The sequence below is a fragment of the Monodon monoceros genome, unplaced genomic scaffold, assembly GCF_005190385.1.
Source record: "Monodon monoceros isolate NGI ecotype Baffin Bay Population unplaced genomic scaffold, NGI_Narwhal_1 Super_Scaffold_11, whole genome shotgun sequence".
Taxonomy (NCBI): Eukaryota; Metazoa; Chordata; class Mammalia; order Artiodactyla; family Monodontidae; genus Monodon; species Monodon monoceros.
In genome coordinates this window covers 14,413,213-14,426,481 of record NW_021703767.1, presented here as the reverse complement: position 1 = coordinate 14,426,481, position 13,269 = coordinate 14,413,213, and the positions used below count along the sequence as shown (strand labels likewise).

The 13,269-nt window shown below is 38.4% G+C and overlaps 1 protein-coding gene and 3 pseudogenes across 1 annotated transcript; all 4 read left to right on the top strand.

Moving 5' to 3' along the window:
- The first annotated feature begins 366 nt into the window (after positions 1 to 366).
- On the top strand, positions 367 to 934 carry LOC114891149 (annotated as a pseudogene).
- Positions 935 to 5,309: 4,375 nt separating this feature from the next.
- Positions 5,310 to 5,777, top strand: LOC114891167 (keratin-associated protein 13-2-like). Its single transcript, XM_029215291.1, has one exon. It carries the CDS (start codon positions 5,310 to 5,312, stop codon positions 5,775 to 5,777), a length of 468 nt encoding a protein of 155 aa, XP_029071124.1.
- A 5,636-nt stretch (positions 5,778 to 11,413) lies between these two features.
- Positions 11,414 to 11,592, top strand: LOC114890974 (annotated as a pseudogene).
- An 806-nt stretch (positions 11,593 to 12,398) lies between these two features.
- On the top strand, positions 12,399 to 12,571 carry LOC114890975 (annotated as a pseudogene).
- Positions 12,572 to 13,269: the final 698 nt, after the last annotated feature.

Here is a 13,269-nt window from a genome sequence, read left to right as displayed (position 1 = left end):
AGGGAGATGACAGCATTGCAGTCCCCATTCTAGGAAGAAAACCTTCCCCAGCCGAACCAGGAGTAGATATACAAGGAGTTATTGCCCAAGAAAATAAGAGGGGCTTCCTTGGCCATGATGAAGTAGACATTAATTCCATACTGTCAGACCATTTGTAACATAGATATAATTCATTGACATAGAGCTATAAAAATGAGTTCACTTATAAATATAAGATGAAGGGAGTTAGTTAACTGCTATTACAAAAAGAATTACTGAGTTACATGTAAGCAAATGAGTGGGCTCAAATATGGAAAAGATGTTACTGTAAGGTGCCACACCCATTACTGTGAATATATAAATACCACAGTCCAGGAGTAACATTCAAACTCAGAATCTTCTCACTGTAATTCAGCTGAACTCACATCTCCTGTCAATATGTCCTACAATCGCTGCTCTGGAAACTTCTCTCTCTCCCTTGGGGACCACCTGTGCTATTCAGGCTCCTCCTGTGGCTCTTCTTACTCCAGCAACCTGGTCTACTGGTACTGGTACTGACCCCTGCTGTCCCACTACCTGCCAGCTGGGCTCCTCTCTCTACAGTGGTTGTCAGGAGACCTGCTGTAAACCCACTAGGTATCAGACATTCTATGTGCTGTCTAGACCTAGCCAGATATCCTGCTACCACTCAAGAACCTCCACACTCTGCAGGCCCTCTCAGACAACTTATTCTGGGTCTCTAGGCTTTGGGTCCAGCAACAGCTGCTCCCTGGGCTATGGATCTGGAAGCTCCTACTTACCAGGCTGTGGTTCCAGTAGCTTCAGACCCGTGGCTTGCAGAGTTCGTGGTTTCCCTTCTCTAAACTATGGATCTAGAGTCTGCTACCCATCCTACTTCACTTCTGGGAACTTCCAGTCTTGTTACAGACCAACCTGTGGATCTGGCTCCTACTGATCATCGTACATAATTTTTAATCTTGTCCAATGTCTTCAATGACTCTATTCATAACCATTATTGTTTTCATCATCTACAGGAAGAATTACCCTCTTATTTCTAATTATCAAATTGTCATCTTGTCTCTGGTCCTAAACATTGGCTGACAAACTTTATCTAACAATTTTTATTATTAAAATACTAACTCAAAATAAAGTCTAAAGTCTGCATCGCAGATAGAATTGACATTGTATTTTCTTCCAAAATTGTGTGAAAAGTCATTATAATCTAATAAATTAATCGATTCTGATATCCAGCTATGTTTATTATTGTTAGTTGTTTATTATTATTGTTTATGTGATTGTAATAGATAAAAGTGTTTATTGACTAGGGTTTGATTGTGATAGATAAAAGAGATAATATGAAAAGATCAGGGCTTCCCTGGTGGCACAGTGGTTGAGAGTCCGCCTGCCGATGCAGGGGACATAGGTTCGTGCCCCGGTCTGGGAAGATCCCACATGCTGCGGAGCGGCTGGGACCATGAGCCATGGCCACTGAACCTGCATGTCCAGAGCCTGTGTTCCACAACGGGAGAGGCCACAACAGTGAGAGGCCCACGTACCGCAAAAAAAAGAAAAAGCTCAATATGCACATGGGAATAGGTTCTGAAATCCTACAAAGTTGGGGATTTTAACAAATTTTAGAGGACCTCAGATATTTTTCTTACTCAGACTATAACTGGTGGAAGAGTATTGTTTGAATAGAATATCTCAGAATCAGAAATTAGATTGATTCCCTTGTAGGATGTGGATCCCCACATAGATATAGTTATAGATATAGTTTTATATAGCTATAATTACCAATGAATATATAGCTATAAATGAATATGTAAATATAGATGAATATATAGATGATACAGTTATAGTTTGATATCCAAGGAAAATTTATCAGACTTCAAGAAGTTAATAAATTATTAAAACCAAAATATGTGTTATGTGGTATAAACAGACTTACAAGGGATTCAGTAAATAGAAAGGTAAGACATAGATCTTATAATAACTATAATCCATATGCTTAAGAAATAAAGAGATAGAAAATTTTGGCAGAACATTGAAACATATTAAAAGAATCAAGTAGAAATTCTAAAATTTAAAAATGCAATAAATTAAATGTAGAATTGGTTACAATTGGATTAAAAATAAATTAGACATAGCTGAAGAAACAATTAGAGATTGTTCAGGAGAGTATGTTCAAACTAAAAAGTTAAGAAAGCATAAAAATATTGAACAACACTCCAGAGCATATGGAACATGGAGAATATGGGAAGGTCTAAAAATTTCAACTGGAGTCCTAAAACAAGTTGTGTGTGTGTATACATACATACATATATATATATATATATATATATTTATACACAGACACATGTATATATACATATATATAAATATATATATACACGTTCATATTCAATGAAAAATTAACAGCCATTGACAAATCAAGGCGTCACCAAATCTAAGAGACGAAGCATAGAATAGAAACAGATCCAGAGAGAATTTTCCAAATAGAGGAAAATCAATTCACAAACTCAAGAAATGTTACAAATCCCATGTATGACAAATATGAAGAAAGGCCCACACCTAGGCACAATGGAGTCAAACTGATGAACAAGAAAAAGAAAAAAAAATGTAAAACAACCTATGGGGAAAAAATCAAGTTACCTTCAAAAAAAAGCAACAATAGGGCTTCCCTGGTGGCGCAGTGGTTGAGAGTCCGCCTGCCGATGCAGGGCACACGGGTTCGTGCCCCAGTCCGGGAAGATCCCACATGCCACGGAGCGGCTGGGCCCGTGAGCCATGGCCGCTGAGCCTGCGCGTCTGGAGCCTGTGCTCCGCAACGGGAGAGGCCACAACAGTGAAAGGCCCGCGTACCACAAAACAACAACAACAACAACAACAACAATAAAATTGACAACTGAACTCTAAACATATAGAAAGGGGAAGGTAGGAAAACAATTAAATAGCCTCAAATTTGTGAAGAAAGAACAATTTAAAACTAGAATACATGACTAGTGAGTATCTGTTTCAAAAAGGAAATAGAAATACAGATATTTTCAGACAATTGAAAACTTCAAGAACTTGTCACTAACCTTCCAACACAAAAATATATAGTTAAAAGTTACACATAGTCAAAAGCAAAATGATCCTAGCCTATAGCAAAAAAAATGTGGGAAAGAATAAAGAGTAAATAAAATATATATATTGGGTACATTTAAGCAAATATTGCCTGTAAAACATGGGGACAAATATTTATCAATATGCATAAGCATACATAAAATGAAAATACTAACATAATAATACATGAATTGGGATAAGGATAAATGGCCTTAAGATTTCTAACATTCTTGCATTGTACAGAAAACAGTAAAAATATGAATTTATATTAGCAAATCAACAATCGGCTGTGATCCCTAAGGCAGCACTGCCCAAGAGAACTTTCTTTGATGCTGAAAATATTTTTTATCGCAATTTCCAATATTTGGTATCCATTAGCCACACGTTATCTGTTGTGCACTTGAAATGTGATGAATATGACTGAGGAACTGAATTTTAATTTAATTTAATTTAATGTATGCAAATTGAATTTGATATATGTGGCTAGTGCCTACTCTATTGGATGGTGTGGCCTTAGTGTAACATTTAAATAACTAATGAAATAATGTGTATCCTCCTGGTAGTCTGACAGATTGATTGTTAAGAAATATCTTGATTAATATACAATAAACTTCTTAACATATAGCAAACTTTGAAATTAATAAAGTAGAACTAGCATTTTTGTTTCTTTTGCCAGATATATCTTTTATGTTTCCTTTTCTGTTTCCTCATATTTAAGAAAATCTCTTTTATGTAGAAAATAGTTTTGATTTTCATTCCAGTCTGATATCCTAAGTCTTTTATATGGACTATTTGTCATATTATATTTAACTTAATTATTGATGCAGTCAGATTTCTACCTACATATTTACTATTTTATTGTTATTTAATCCATCTTTTGTTTCTTTTTGTCTCCTTTCATGCATTTGAGGAGTAATAAAATGGTTTAATGCTATAATTTTACTCTTTTGTTATTTTTTCCAGGCTTTTAATTTTTAAGCAAAATCTTAGATTTTAATGATCATTCTTAATTTATTACTGTTTACTTCTTCTTATATATTAAGAACCACTTTATTAGTGCTGTGTACAATGTGTATTTAGACATAATTTACTCATATTTCAGTCTTCTTTTCCCCTCCTGCAATTCCAAATTTCCCCCTGAGATTATTGTCTTTTTAATTTGAGAAAATCCTTCAATATTCATTTTAGTTCAGGTTTACCTGTTATGGAAAGCTCTATAAAAAGAAGATATTTGGATATTTTACAGTGGAAAAATAATCTTAAAGGAATAGAGTAGATAAAAAGTATTTTTTAAAGTGAAAAAGAAAATCATATGAAAGAATCTGAAGGTAGAAATGTTCAGAAGATATTACTTGGGAGTTGTTCTAGAGAAGAAAGACCTCTAGAAAATTTTAAATATAGATGACAAAAGGGACAATATATATATGAAAAGCCATAAACTATACTCATATTGAACTTTTTAATTTAAACTACAGAGATAGAAAACCCCATAAAGTCACTACTTATCTCCAATTGACTCTAAAATATTTGACTCTGAGTCATTTCACATGTGCACATATTGGCATCCCCTGAGTCTCTGCTTCAAAGTAGACTTCTTTAGTCATTTTTGCCTCTAAACATTTGTTCTGGTTTATCTCTGTGATCCACCATATTTCTTATTCAATTTATCTGATCTATTTTCTCTTTCTAAAGAATTTGAGAAGCAATTTTATAATAAAATATATAAAAATAATTTTAGGCAATGAAATAAAGTTAGGGAAAGAAAATCATTGGTGGCAAATAGGGTGCCTTTATCCCACTGACAAAAAAAATTTACTTCATCTTAATCCCTTCCCTTAGAGGTAAGCAGCTCCCAGCCAATATACAGTCAAATGAACAAAGAATCTTGGCCAGCGAGAAGAGTAGGGGATTTTCTGGTCATGATGAGATGGCATCAAAGACATGTAGTCATAGAATTTCTGACTTTGGAACAGGTCATTAGCTTAGTGCTTTAACAACACGGTGAATTCACCCATGAATATGAGATGAAAGGAATTTTTCATCTGCAATTACAGAAGATATTATTGAATTACACATACAGAGATGAGAGATTACAAGCATGAGAAAGGTGACTGTAGAATGCCACACACATGGCTAAGATTATAAAAACAACCCAGTCCAGGAGGTGACATTAAACCTCAGAATCTTCTCATTGTCACTCATTGGAACTCACATCTCCTGTCAACATGTCCTACTATCACTGCTCAGGAAACTTCTCCTCCCGCTCCCTTGGGGACCACCTGTGCTACTCAGGCTCCTCCTGTGGCTCTTCCTACCCCAGCAACCTGGTCTACAGCACTGACCGCTGCTCTCCCAGCTCCTGCCGTCTGGACTCCTCTCTCCAGAGTGGCTGCTATGAGCCCATCAGGTGCTTTACATCCTGTGTGCTATCCAGTCCCTGCCAGACATTCTGCTACCGCCCAAGAACCTGCATGCTCTACAGTCCTTGCTGGACAACTTATCCTGGGTCTCTGGGCTCTCGGTCCAGCAGAGGCTGCTCCCTGGGCTATGGATACAGAAGCTGCTACACACTGGGCTTTGGATCCCATGGCAGAGGCTGCTCCCTGGGCTATGGATCTAGAAGCTGCTACACACTGGGCTTTGGATCCCATGGCTTCAGACCCCTGGGTTATGAAGTCTACGCCTTCCCTTAGTTGAGCCATAGATCCGGGTTCTGCCGTCCATCCTACTTTGCCTCTAGGAGGTGCCAATTACTGTGTTACAGACCAATCTGCCTTCTATTGATCAGCTTGTGGAACATTCAGATGTGAGCAATGTGTCCAACCTCTATACAGAGCTTCTATCATCTTCATGATCTTCGGGAATATCACCTGTTCTTCAGCTTTTTTCCATTCGTGAAATACTGACCAAAAAACTGTCTGCCACATGTACTGAACTTAATGATTAATTTTATGGAATAAATTAACGGAATTAGTAAAATGAATGAAATATATTACTAAATCAATTAATGAAATTCATGTTAACAATGAATTAATGTTAATGAATTAATGGGATCATTGTTCATGAATTTTATTCACAAAATGGATAAAAACCTAAATGAATATAATCTAATAAACTCATTCAATCTGGCTTGCAAATATGCTACTAATTTTATTGTTAGTTTTAACTAGTTAAGCGGGGTTTTTTTTCTTTTGCTTTTTTTGGAGGCTGTTTTTGAGTGAACGTTTACTATACCTCTGAAAGCAAACTTTGAAAAACTAATATTGAGAGATTTGAACTAATTTATTTGAGGGTTTAAACATTTTCTTCTTCAAAACTTCTGTTTTCTGAAATCCTTACATTGCATGTATAAACTTCATGTGAATAATAATCTCAGGAGTGGCATAGAGCACATTTTCTTCAAAGAATATGGGGCCTTGATGTTTGCTGACTGAAGGAGAAAAGCAAGCAATTTGGAAAATACAACTGAATGGGGAAAAATTTTAGGTTATATGAAAAGTTTTGTACATTAGTTTAGAGAGCTTTCTTTGATTCAGTCAATGTTGGGTGGCAAAAAAACCATATCCCTTCATCTCATTGAGTATCTTTGTATGTAATTGATTTCTTCACAGGTGTAAAGAGGAAGCCAATTATATTTGGTGAGAATTAATTAGGTTCATGAGATGTAGAGTTTCACCTTATTGTATCCAAGATCCAAATTAAACATGGCTGGAAAAACAAGGCTTTCAAACCATCAGAAGTCGCTATTTCATTCATATTGCAACACACATTTACACACTCCTTGTTTTTATGTTTTATGTTGCAATTCTGACATTTTATAGGTCACATATTTCAGAAAACAGCATAGTGCTAGTATAGATAACATATTGATAAGGTCTAAAGAAAATAACCAAAAGACAGTATCTTTATACAGAGATAAAGAACAAGGTTCAAAGAATTTTCCTATTCATCATTTTTCAGATCACTATAAGAATTATGAGAAACACACATTTTATGAACTAGTTATTTTACACAGAAGGAAATGAAGACTCAAAGCAGATTAAGGGTTCACTATAGGTCCCAGTCTTACAATGAAACTAAATAAAACCATCTATCTATATGATAGATGAGGACTAATATAAGAAGTGAAGACACAAGCAACATGGGAGAGATTAAGGAGAATTCTGAGAAGGTGAAATAAAATGATCAAAGCAGAGAGGTACAAAGGTACTTGTGTTCAGGAAATTATTGAAAATCAAGTTACAATTTGTATGGATTAGTAATGGAAAATCAGCTAGAGAGGTATAATAGGTCTCTTTCACTTCATTGTTTTGGATATCTTGAGTTTTGGATCACATTAATCTTAGGATTCATCTTCTCTTATTCATACTGTTAAAATAGCTTTCTGCCTGCTCATTTTCATTCTATTTTCTACTTATTTAAACATTTTAAAATACTTTATAAAATAAAACTTTTGTCAAATATTATGTAAAATAGTATGTCATTATATTTCCTTATTTTATATAAATATATTCATATTAAATATATAACATAATATAAAAAATATAAAATATATAACAAACAGTTAAATCTCTTAAATCCCCTACTACAAATAAAGTAGCAGAGCATCTGGTAGGCTTTTTGGGGTTCTGGAACAAACATACTCCCCAAGTAGAAGTACCTCTCTGGCCTAATACAAAGCTTCCTTTAGACCAGGAGCAGGAAAAGATTCTGTAGGTCTAGTCTCAGATGCAAGCAACCCTACTGGTTGGGTCAAACAATCTGGCAGACCATATGGTGTTGGTGGCATCTGTGGTATTGAAAAAAATAAAAATACAATAAAACTGCAATGTGGAGTTTACGGCACACCTCAGTGGGAAAATCACAATGCAGGCAAATAAAGTTGTAGAACAAGGTCTTATAATCTGTAGTTGAAAATTAACATATCTTCGGATAATCAGATCCTTGGAAACTACTTGGACCTGGTAGAGGTACAAAACTTGACTGTGGGACAAGTGATCATGCATCTGTAACTGTCCATCGTGAGCTGCGTTCTGTTGAAACTTCCAAGTCATGAAGTCAGGTGGACTCAGTAACAACCCATTGTAAGACAGAAATAGCTCATAGAGGAATGAACACTAGCAGAACAAGAAAGCAGACTCCATGAGCAGAAGCCCAGACCCCCATGTCACCGACCAGCACTGCACCACCACCTCTTTCTCAGATCACATGTGTGGTCACATTTGGTGCCTCAAATGACCAGCTGAAGGAGGAAGGGAAAAGCCCAAGCAAGGCTTGCAGATGGATTGGCTCATTGCATGGATGCCTTTAAACACCATGAAGAGAAAAATATGCTTTATCTATGTGTAGAATCATATGTCTAGCACCTGGTTATCCACTTTGCATAAAAGACAAAAGTGGTCCCAGTTGATGATACATCTAGATTCCCAGACAGTTGCAATTGACCTAAGCAGCTAGTTAAAAACCTGGAAGGGAGAATATATAATATTCAGACAATAAAATCTGGTATAGAGACATATGGATGGATATATGCAAGTTGGTCCAAAGTGTCAAGATCTTTGTATTTCTTCTCAATGCCCACCAGAATGCATCTATCATGGAAGAGGAACTAAAAAATCAAGTTGACAAAATGACTGTCAGTCGAGCTAGCTTGCCTTTGCCAGAAGTCCTCACCATGCTGGCAAGATGAGCATGTGAATAAGTGACCAAGGAGGCTATGAATGGGTCCAACAGCATAAGCTCCCACTTACAAATCTGATATAATTAATGCCACTACAAATGTCCAATCTGTCAGCAGGAGGCTAATGCTAAACTCCCAGTATGGCACTATTCCTCAAGGAAACCAACTGGTCACTTGGTTGCAAGTTAACATGGCCCCCTTGTGCCCTGAAAGATCAGTGGTTCATCCTCAAACACATAACTACCTATTCAGAGTAAGCCTCTGCTTTTCGTGCTTATCTCAGCAGCAATATTATTCAGGAGCTGATGAAAAACTTGATCCACCAGCATGGAATTCCTCACAAGGCAGCATCTAATCAGGAAATCCACTTCATAGTAGAGACAGCAAGAAATGGGATCCACAAGTTATATCAAAAACCACAGGACCCTGAAGCTGTCTGCCTGATAGTGCATTAAATAGCCCCACTGACGGCAAAGCTGAAGTTTGCTTGGAGCATGGAAGCAATGTCCTCAAAGATTGGGTCCCAAATATCCACTTACTGTCATCCCCAATGACCCGTTTAAGAACTTTGTGCTTCCTATTTCTGCAACTGGAATTTCCAAGGATAGAAGACCTGTTCCCAAAGATAGACTTTCTAACGGACATACCAAGGGTCCCATTGAACTACAATTAAGACTGCTGGCTGAGCACTTCGAGTTCCTTGTTTCAGGTACCAGCAAGCAAAAAAAAAAAAGAGTTACCATCTAATCCAAGGGTAGATGATCCTGTTTAGTAGAAAATAGTAGGGTTACTGTTACACAGTGAGGGTAAGAGGGAGTATGTGTGGAGCTCAGTCGATCTACTTGGATGGCCCTTGAAAATTCCCGCCCAACTGATGTGATTTGTCATGTGCAGTAACTATAGCAAGAAAAGGGTATGGTTATCAGTGTTCATACTTCTTAGGAAAGGGCACAGGTAATACCACCAAGAAATCCACTGAGACCAATAGAAGTGGTAGCTGAGGGTGAAGCAAATTTCTAATGGATTGTGAAGGAGGGAAATAATGAGTACCCATCTCAGCTCCAAGATCAAATGCAGTGACAGAGTGCGTTTCATCCCACCCAGTCACTCTTGAACATTTCCCCTCAGGAAGAGAGGCCAACCAGAGCTACGGAGAATCTCTCTCCTGATAAGTTGACCCTCAAGGTGAAAATGGTGGACTGTGACAGGTACAGATCTGCACTGGAACTCACATCACATCACTTCAAAAAAGGAATAGCTATCCAGATGTGACAAGTGAGGTTAGCTGACAGCCTTTCTCTGTTGGCTTCCTTGGAATCTGCCTCAGATTTCAAGCCAAGGTCAGGTTTTTCTCATGGCAGCCCCTTGTCAATGACTGAACAAGGTGGTAGAATGGCTTTTTTTCTTTCACAAGTGTTACTCTCTTACAAACTTTTTGTTCTTCCATTCCTGTCTCAGTGCCTGCTTCCTGGAGAATCCAACTAGCAAATATTCTATTCTTTCTTGAAACTTAATGTTTCCTTTTAAGATTATTTTCCTTCATCCTAAAGAATTTCTGTGTTTATTTCAGTGCAAGTTTATCTGATATAATTAGCCCACTGGAAATTAGCACTCAGCTATTATATTATACAACAGAAAAAATAAAATGGAGAACAGGGGTGACAAAGGGAAAATATTTTATATTTTTGAAAGAAATTACAGAAAAGGAACTGACTTTGAAAAATGCACAAAAATCATTCACAGTATGAGCAGAGAAAAGCCTGAGTTGTTCTAGGATGCAGAACCCAGGTTCTTTTAAAATTTGTATGAGGTAAATAAAAATATATGAAAATATATAAATTATATTCATTTTTGAAGTGTTTTTTTGTAATGGCATTTAGATCCATAGTCTCAAAGCAAGTAGAAGAGATACCTGAAATCCCTGTCTCTTCATCCCTTTTCCCAGTTTCTCAAACTACCATCATTATCCCCACTCCCTCTTCACATGCCCCAAATCGGTTTCTTCCTGTGGTTCCATCTTAATTTAGTCTTCTGGAGTCACTTTGTCTTTAAATGTTTGCCTGATTCCTTTCTGTTTCTAACCATTTCTCATTATGTGTTATTTTTCTTCCCTCCATTGGATATGAGCAGCACTGTATAATAACATGTGATAGATGGAAAATAAATTTGAAGAATGTGAATCAGTAGTGACAACTAGAATCAATCATTAGAAGCATCCTTATAAAAGACAAAGTTACGTCACTGATCACTTGACATGGTAGAAAAGTGACAGAAGAAATCCCAGAGCAAAGCAGGAGTAGATATACATGGAGTCATGGCCAGGAAGTAAAAAATGGGCTTTCCTGGCCTTAATAGGATGAAGATAACTGACAAATTGTCCTAGAATTTCTGTACAGGAATGGTCATTGGCTTTGTGTTATAATAAATCATGGCACCAGTAAATAGAATAAGTAGGAAACTAGTCAACTGCAATTACAGAGATGATTAATGAATTACACACATGCAGAAGAGGAGTGAAAAATGTGAGAGGATTGCACCAGTACTGTGCCGAACCATTGACAAGAGTATATAATTACCCAGTCCACAAGATGACCTTAGACTTCAGAATATTCTCAGTGTATTTCTGCTGAACTCATATCTCCCGTCAAGATGTCCTACAATTGCTGCTCTGGAAACTTCTCCTCCCACTCCCTTGGGGGCTACCAGTGCTAGCCAGGCTTCTCCCGTGGCTCCTTCTACCCCAGCAACCTGGTCTACAGCATTGACCTCTGCTCTCCCAACACCTGCCAGCTGGACTCCTCTCTCTACAGTCAGGAGACCTGCTGTGAGCCCACCAGGTGCCAGACATCCTGTGTGGTGTCCAGTCGCTGTCAGACATCCTGCTACCACCCAAGGACCTCCACACTCTGATGGAAAACTGACCCTGGGTCTCTGGGATTTAGGTTCAGCAGCTGCAGCTTCCTGAGCTCTGGATCTGGAAACTGCTACTCATTGGGCTGTGGATCCAATGGCTTTAGACCCAGGGTCCCCTCTGTTAGTAGCTTTCCTCCATTCCATTTGTAACATTGCTGGGCTTTCTCCATTGGTTATAAGATATTTGCATTAATATTTAATACTTGGAAATTAATTTTGGAGAAAAAAATGAATAGTCACAAGTAGTTTCAATCTTTAGAAGGCTTTTTAGAAGGCCAAAGCTATGCCTCTAACCAAATAAGAAAGAAAGATGGTACCATTTTGATCTCCATCCTTAGAAGGAATGCATACCCCAGCAAAGCCAGGCTCAGATACACATGCAGCGTATACCAGGAAGAAGGGACATTCTTGGCTGTGATGGGATGGTCATTAATATAAAACGGTCATAGCATTTGTGACATGACTAGCTTATTGGCTTTGTGTTGTAACCAAAACTATTATAGCACCCATAAATACAATGTGTAGGGAACTATGCAGCTGCAATTACAGAAATGGTGATTGAGGTAATGCTATGCACATGAGGGAGCAGACATGTAGGAATGGTGACCTTGTAGCTGTAAACACCTATTTCTGAGAGTATATAAATGCCACAGAATATTCTCAGTCTAATACCACAGAATACTGTCAGTCTAATTCAGCTGAACTCACATCCCCTGTCAACATGTCCTACAACTGCTGCTCTGGAAACTTCTCCTCCAGCTCCCTTGGGAGTCATCTGCACTACCAAGGCTCCTTCTACTCCAGCAACCTTGTCTATAGCACTGATCTCTACTCTCCCAGCACATGCCAGCTGGGCTCCTCTCTCTGCAGTAGCTGTCAGGAGACCTGCTATGAGCCCACAATGTGCCAGGCATTCAGTGCAGTGTCCAGTTCTTGCCAGACATCCTGCTACTGTCCAAGGACCTCCACTCTCTACCATCCCTGCTAGACAATATATGCTGGGTCTCTGGGCTTTAGGTCCAGCAGAGGCTGCTCCCTGAGCTCTGGATCCAGAAGCTGCTACTCACCGGGCTGTAGATCCAGTGGCTTCAGACACCTGGGTTATAGAGTCCAGGGCTCTCCTACCTTGGGCTATGGATCCAGATTCTGCCACCCAAACTATTTTGATTTTCGGCCTATCTGTGGATCTGGCTTCTAAAGACCAATTTATTGAATGTCCAGATCTTTTGGCAGAATGACAACTTTTTTTTTTTTTTTTTTTTGCGGTACGCAGGCCTCTCACTGTTGTGGCCTCTCCTGTTGTGGAGCACAGGCTCCGGACGCGCAGGCTCAGCGGCCATGGCTCACGGGCCTAGCCACTCCGCGGCATGTGGGATCTTGCCGGACCGGGGCACGAACCCGTGTCCCCTGCATCAGCAGGCGGACTCTCAACCACTGCGCCACCAGGGAAACCCCAAATGACAACTATTTTATTCTCACAGGAAACAACCCTCTTCATGGTCCCCAAAGACTGGCTGTTCACTCACTCTGCAGCCACCCAACCTAACTTACAGATTTGGTCTTGTAAAATGTAAAACTAAGTAACAAACCTA

Coding starts and splice junctions, on each gene's coding strand:
- LOC114891167 (XM_029215291.1), top strand. CDS start 5,310: ATGTCCTACTATCACTGCTCAGGAAACTTCTCCTCCCGCTCCCTTGGG.